We start from the raw sequence: 7,478 nt of genomic DNA, 5'->3' as shown, positions 1-7,478 counted from the left end.
CTCTGTCGCCCAGGCTAGAGTGGAGTGGCTTGATCTTGGCTCACTGCAACTTCTGCCTCCTGGGTTCAAGCAATTCTCCTGCCTCAGCCTCCTGAGTAGCTGGGACTACAGCGTGTGCCACCACACTCAGCTAATTTTTATATTTTTAGTAGAGACGGGTTTTCACTATGTTGGCCAGGCTGGTCTCCAACTCCAGACCTCGTGATCTGCCCGCCTTGGCCTCTCAAAGCACTGGGATTACAGATGTGAGCCACCATGGCTTCCATAGTTTTATGTTTTCCATATTTTCTACTCTACTGTAGATGCTGAACATATATTACTTTTGGGTTGGCGGAGGGGCATGTGGTGTTTTTGGTTTTTTCTTTTTTGAGACGGAATTTTGCTCTCGTTGCTCAGGATGGAGTGCAGTGGCACAATCTCAGCTCACTGCAACCTCCACCTCCTGGGTTCAAGCGATTCTCTTGTCTCGGCTTCCTGAGTAACTGGGATTACAGGTGCCTGCCACCACACCCAGCTAATTTTTTGTATTTTTAGTAGAGGTGGAATTTCACCGTGTTGGCCAGGCTGGTTTTGAACTCCTGGCCTCAACAATCCACCCGTCTTGGCCTCCCAAAGTGCTAGGATTACAGGCCTGAGTCATTGCGTCTGGCTGGGGGCATGTATTATTTTTATAATCAGAAAAAAATGTCTTTATGTTATATATCATCGTGGACTATATTTTCTTATTAACAAGGTAATTTGTTTTTAAAAATTCAGGTTTATTATTTTTGCTTCTCAGTCGTATTTCTGGCTTTCCTGAGTCCATCAAAGTCAGACCCTCTCCTCTCTGCCACCCACCCTGCCCATCTCTGCTCTGTTCCTGCTGGGCCACTGGCACCACCCTCCTGAAAGTCTTTTAGCCTTAAAACCCAGGACCGCCGGGCGCGGTGGCTCAAGCCTGTAATCCCAGCACTTTGGGAGGCCGAGGCGGGTGGATCACGAGGTCAAGAGATCGAGACCATCCTGGTCAACATGGTGAAACCCCGTCTCTACTAAAACTACAAAAAATTAGCTGGGCATGGTGGTGCGTGCCTGTAATCCCAGCTACTCAGGAGGCTGAGGCAGGAGAATTGCCTGAACCCAGGAGGCGGAGATTGCGGTGAGCATGCCATTGCACTCCAGCCTGGGTAACATGAGTGAAACTCCGTCTCAAAAAAAAAAAAAAAAAAAAAAAAAACCCAGGACCTAGCTTGGCACCATGGCTCATGCCTGTAATCACAGCACTTTGGGAGGCTGAGACAGCTGTATTTCTTGAGCCCAGGAGTTCAGGACCAGCCTGGGCAACATGGTGAAATCCTGTCTCTACAAAAAATTAGCCAGGCATGGTGGCACACACCTGTAGTCCTAGCTACTGAGGAGGCGGAAGCAGTAAGATCACTTGGGCCCAGGAGGTCAGGACCACAGAGAGCTGAGATTGCGCCACTGCACTCCAGCCTGGGCAACAGAGAGCGACCCTGTCTCAGTTAAAAAAAAAAAAAAAAAAGAAAAAGAAAAAAAGAAAAGAAAAGCCAGGACCTTCTTTAGCGAGCCCTGCTTTCCGCCACTGAACCCAGTATTCAGCCTGTACAAAATAACTTTTGAAATGGCCTTTATGATTCCCAATTTCATAAAAATTATATCATTTCTCATTCTTTCTTGGAAGGTCTGTGCAATGAGAAAGGAATGCAAAACAGAAGGATAATGCTATCATCCTTTTCCTTTTTTTCCTTCTTCATTCAGGTCCTGGTCCAGCCTCAGATCATCAAGACAGATTCCCTTGTTTTGACCACACTGAAGACAGATGGCAGCCCTGTCATGGCTGCAGTCCAGAACCCGGCCCTAACCGCCCTCACCACCCCTATCCAGACGGCTGCCCTTCAAGTACCAGTAAGAGCTGCCTTCTCCCCTTTCCTCCTCCCTCCCCCTTCATTCCTGGAGGTGTTAGTCTTCAGAGATGTTAAATCTCTATATGCTGAGTAGGTATGGGAAGGTCTGTAGCATGAATCAGTCGAATTGTAAATGTCACCCCTCTTAGTCATTTTTTCACTTGAAAAAGTATTACCAATGTGTGTTAGATGTGGGAATACTGGGGTTTACAAAAGGGTAGTAAAGGATAGCAGAAGGACTTGTTCTTGCCTAATAGCTCCACATAAGATCATTCACCTCTTAAGTCCTGCTGATGGCTTCTGAAGGGGCTTAGGGCTACCGGGCAGGGAAGGGCTCCAAGGTAAGGTACATGGAAGGCACCCCATCCTTCAATTTTAGGTTCTCAGCTGCTTTCAGCATCCTATAGCATGAGAATCTGATAGAGCAAATGGTGATTGAAATTTGGAAGCACTAGCTTTATTCATAAAAACCAAGAACTAGAAGCAACTCAAATGTCCAGCCACAGAAGAATAAGCACATTGTGATATATTCATACAATGAAATTATGCCTAGCAATTAAAAAAAAGAACTGCTGGCCAGGCACAATGGCTCATGCCTGTAATCTCAGCACTTTGGGAAGCCAAGGTGGGTGGATCAGCTGAGGTCAGGAGTTTGAGACCAGCCTGGCCAACATGGTGAAACCCCATCTCTACTAAAAATATAAAAATTAGTGGTGCATGCCTGTAGTTCCAGCTACTTGGGAGACTGAGGCAGGAGAAGTGCATGAACCTGAGAGGTGGAGGTTGCAGTGAGCCGAGATTGCACCACTGCACTCCAGCCTGGACGATAGAGTGAGACTCCATCTCAAATAAATAAACAAATAAAATTACATGGAGCTGTCCCTCAAAAATAGTGTGTTTAGCCAAAGGAGCCTATCACAAAAGAGTTCATGCTAATGTTTCCATTTATATGAAGTTCAAAAAAAGGCAAAATGAAGCTATGGCGCTAAAAGTCAGGACAATGATGACAAGGAGGGGAGGGGCGTGCAGGAACCTTATGAGCTGGTAGAAATGGTCTATATCTTGGTCTGAGTGGTTACATACATTGTGTACATATGTAAAATTCATCAAGCTGTAAACTTAAGATTTGTGGTTTTTATTGTGCATGACTTGTTTGCAACTAATGAAATTGAGCACCTTTTAATTTATTTACTGGCCATTTAGATATTGAGGCCATTATTTAAGAAAATAAACTAAAATTGGGCTGGGGCCAGTGGCTCACGCCTATAATCCCAGCACTTTGGGAGACTGAGGCAGGCGGATCCCCTGAGGTCGATAGTTCAAGACCAGCCTGGCCAACATGATAAAACTCCATCTCTACTAAAAATACAAAAATGAGCCAGGCATCGTAGCAGGCGCCTATATTCCCAGCTACTCAGGAGACTGAGGCAGGAGAATCACTTGAACCTGGGAAGTGGAGGTGGTAGTGGGCTGAGATCACACCACTGCACTCCAGCCTGGTCAACAGAGAGAGACTCTGTCTCAAAAAAAAAGCGGGGGGCTGGGGGCGGAGGTTCACGCCTGTAATCCCAGTACTTTGGGAGGCTGAGGTGGGCGGATCACCTGAGGTCGGAAGTTCGAGACCAGCCTCAACAACATGGAGAAATCCCATCTCTACTAAAAATACTATATTTTTAGGATGTGGTGGCGCATGTCTGTAATCCCAGCCACTCTGGAGGCTGAGACAGGAGAATTGCATGAACCTAGAAGGTGGAGTTTGCGGTGAGCTGAGATTGTGGGCAACAAGAATGAAAATCCATCTCAAAAACTCTGTCTCAATAAAAAAAAAAGGAAAGAAAATAAAATTAGAAAAAGTAAGAGGGGAAAACATAGATGAAGAATAAAAGGGAGGGACCTCCATGGTTGGCCTATTTACTTAATCAAATGGCTCTGATAGAGAGTGTCACTTCTGCCCTTGAGCTTTTTGATGGCCAAATTGTATAAAGAAATGCAGTAATTTGCTTAATTGTCATTTGAGAGGAAAAATGTGTCATATACTAGGAGAGAGTTTTCTCTGGTGCCAACTTGTGGTTCACCGTGTACAAGTTTAGAGGTGGTTAACAGTTTGACAGCAAAGCAGAAATCATATGACTTGTTTCTGGCATACCTAGATCAAAAGTTAAAACATATTTAGCCATGTTAATCCTCTTGTGGTGTAGTTTATTAAAGGCGATTTTTTCTTTTGAAACGAAGTCTCACTGTTGTTGCCCAGGCTGGAGTGCAGTGGCGCGATCTCAGCTCCGTGTGATCTTGGCTCACTGCAACCTCCGCCTCCCAGGTTTAAGTGATTCTCCTGCCTCAGTCTCCGGGTACACGCCACCACGCCCAGCTAATTTATTTTTATTTTTTGTATTTTTAATAGAGATGGGGGTTTCACCATGTTGGCCAGGCTGGTCTCGAACTCCTGACCTCATGATCCACCCACCTTGGCCTCCCAAAGTGCTGAGATTACAGGTGTGAGCCACCATGCCTGGTGACTCTTTTTTTTTTTTTGAGACGGAGTCTGACACTGTCACCCAGCCTAGAGTGCAGTGGCACAATGTCAGCTCACTGCAAACTCCACTCCCGTGGTTAAAGCGATTCTCCTGCCTCTGCCTCCTGAGTAGCTGGGATTACAGGCATGCACCGTCATGCCCAGCTAATTTTTATATTTTTAGTGTAGAGACAGGGTTTCGACATCTTGGCCAGGCTGGTCCTGAACTCCTGACCTCTTGATCCACCTGCCCCAGCTTCCCACAGTGCTGGGATTACAGGCATGAGCCACCGCGCCCGGCCTTGATGGTGATTCTTAAAGGGCGGTAGTAACCGAGGTATCGTGGCTCCTGAGACTTCTTGGGGCCTGACTTGATTAACCGAGGAAGAGTCCCAGATCTCATGAAGTACTGCCAGGTGTGGCAACATTTGGCCAGGGTGGGCAGGTCTGTGTTGAGGTTGCTTTACTTAGGCTAACGAAGGGATCATTCTGCTCTGTACCTGTGCCTGTTCTAGACCCTGGTGGGCAGCAATGGGACCATTCTGACCACAATGCCTGTAATGATGGGGCAAGAGAAAGTGCCCATTAAGCAGGTACCTGGGGGAGTCAAGCAGCTTGAGCCCCCCAAAGAAGGAGAAAGGCGGACAACGCACAATATCATTGAGAAACGATATCGCTCCTCCATCAATGACAAAATCATCGAATTGAAAGACCTGGTCATGGGGACAGATGCCAAGGTGGGTGCCAAGCAAAATCGTGTTTTATGCCTCACCATCTCCCATCTACCTGCTTTTGCGTCAGAAGCTTAGAGAAGTCCCAGGCTCAAGATAAGTGAATACAAGAACGAGTTAGAGGTGCTTGTGTCAAAATTATAAAATATTAAGAAACAGCCAGGGACTGGTGAGGGTTGTTAAGGCAGTGACCCACTGAGACCTTTGACTCCCGGCTATGCTCTGCAGTGATGGGGGACCCCATTGTCAGAGGCAGAGAAAGATGCCTGCACTCACTATTTCCAGTACAGGACTGTGTGTGCTTGGAGTCAGCTGATGGCATAGTTTTAGCTGTGTTTAGGGGTTACCTTTTAGGGAAAAGAAAGAAAAAAGGTTGAGTCTTTGACCAACAGCAAATAGAGGAAATTGACTTTCCAAATGCTTCTGGTGTTTCAATGAATGTGTCATCTAGAAATAGGAGTTTTTATTTTTAAAACCTATTATCTATTTTTAAACCCTATATTTGAAAGAAAATTGTATTATTTTCCTTGTCTACAAATCTGAAAGGTACACATCTTAAGTAAAAATATAGGCCTTAAGATAACTGTCCAAAAATGTTGTGGTTGTTTCATTTGTTTTCCTTAAAGTTTGTTTTGGTGCTAAGACTATTATAAGTAGGAACAATAGCTAGTATTTATTTATTGAGTTTCAACTATTTGCTAGGCTCGAGGCTAAGCTCTTTCCGCTCATTATCTCATTTAGCCCTCGGGGCAGCGATTCACATTGTCTCCGTGTTAAGGAGGAGGAAAGTGAGGTTCAGAGATACAGAATAACTTGTCCCTGGTAGCACAGCTAATCACTGGGAAGGCCAGCACCTGAACTTGGTTTCTCCCCTCACAGAGCCATGCCCTCAACCCAAGTGCTAGGGCTCTGCTCTCTTCACCCTGTAGTCTGCACTAGTCTCACTGTGTTTTCCCTTGTCTTCCTTCCCAGATGCACAAGTCTGGGGTTCTGAGGAAGGCCATTGATTACATCAAATACTTGCAGCAGGTCAATCATAAACTGCGCCAGGAGAACATGGTGCTGAAGCTGGCAAATCAAAAGAACAGTAAGTGTGCTCGCTGAGAAAAGGATTGTCAGACCATCCTGTGTTGGGCACTGGGCAGGGCCCACAGACGTGCACGAGGCCTAACCAGGCCCAGCCCCTGCCCAGGTGGGGCTTTGTAAAAGCAGATCATTTTTACCAGCTGGGGTTTTCTTTGCAGAGCTTCTAAAGGGCATCGACCTAGGCAGTCTGGTGGACAGTGAGGTGGATCTGAAGATCGAGGACTTTAATCAGAATGTCCTTCTGATGTCGCCCCCAGCCTCTGACTCAGGGTCCCAGGCTGGCTTCTCTCCCTACTCCATTGACTCTGAGCCAGGAAGCCCTCTTTTGGATGATGCAAAGGTACAGACTTTTGAAATCTCTTTATCCCTGGAATCTTTCCCATTTCCCCTAAAAAAGTAGCTGGGAGGCCACAGTTAAGCGGCCAGGCCACGTGTTCAGAGGGCCTAGCCTGGAGAGGATCAGGAATTCTGTTAAATTAGCCAGGTCCTGGAGAATAAAGAAAACTGACTCTGTGGGGGAAACAGTCCCTCAGGTTTAACTGATCTTTGCTGATGGGCCCCGTCAGAGAGAAATGAGTGCCAGATCCAGAATGAGAATTCGAAGTAGCTGTTTTGGGGGCGTTGGGAGCTGCTAGAGGCGCCTCATTGCTTCGCTCTGCCTTTAATGGGCCTGGCAAGACCACTTTGGGAGGCTGATCAGTTGGTTTAGGATGAGGCTGCCTCTGGGTCTTCTTTTCAGAAATGTTTACAGCTTGCAGCCTAACAGATAACATTTCACCTAGGACCTTTAATCGTCAAAGAAAGCCCCTGGCAACTGTAGTTTAATGGAATTACTTAAGAGAGGCTCTGAACCTAATGATCTTGCTGGGAACCTGTACAGACCACTGGGTTCTGTAGTGTATTTTGACATTGGCAGTATCTGACTCTGAAAGCACAAAGTTCCCTTCTAGTTTTTTTTTTGACTAAGCTGTTTATTGTATCATATACTTTATTTTACTAAGGAAGCTCTGTTTTTGAAACATTCTTATAAATGTGATTCTGTTTGGTAACAACAGGCTGTTTGACATATAAATTAAATTAGCTGGGCTTCTGAGTCATCAGAAGAAATCTTAAATGGTTTTAAAAAATTGAAAAGAGGCCGGGCGCGGTGGCTCACGCCTGTAATCGCAGCACTGTGGGAGGCCGAGGCGGGTGGATCACGAGGTCAAGAGATCAAGACCATCCTGGTCAACATGGTGAAACCCC

The 7,478-nt window shown here is 46.1% G+C and overlaps 1 protein-coding gene across 1 annotated transcript in view; it reads left to right on the top strand.

The window, feature by feature from the left end:
* SREBF2 (sterol regulatory element binding transcription factor 2) overlaps positions 1-7,478 on the top strand; it is a 78,102-nt gene that overhangs the window by 38,178 nt on the left and 32,446 nt on the right. The window contains exons 4-7 of the mRNA XM_017510319.2: positions 1,759-1,905; positions 4,932-5,153; positions 6,120-6,234; positions 6,392-6,573. Coding sequence (XP_017365808.1) covers positions 1,759-1,905; positions 4,932-5,153; positions 6,120-6,234; positions 6,392-6,573 — 666 coding nt within the window. The remainder of the gene's footprint in view (positions 1-1,758; positions 1,906-4,931; positions 5,154-6,119; positions 6,235-6,391; positions 6,574-7,478) is intronic.

Source organism: Cebus imitator, unplaced genomic scaffold (genome assembly GCF_001604975.1).
Source record: "Cebus imitator isolate Cc_AM_T3 unplaced genomic scaffold, Cebus_imitator-1.0 Scaffold435, whole genome shotgun sequence".
NCBI classification, from domain to species: Eukaryota; Metazoa; Chordata; class Mammalia; order Primates; family Cebidae; genus Cebus; species Cebus imitator.
This window is presented reverse-complemented; position numbering and strand designations above follow the sequence as displayed.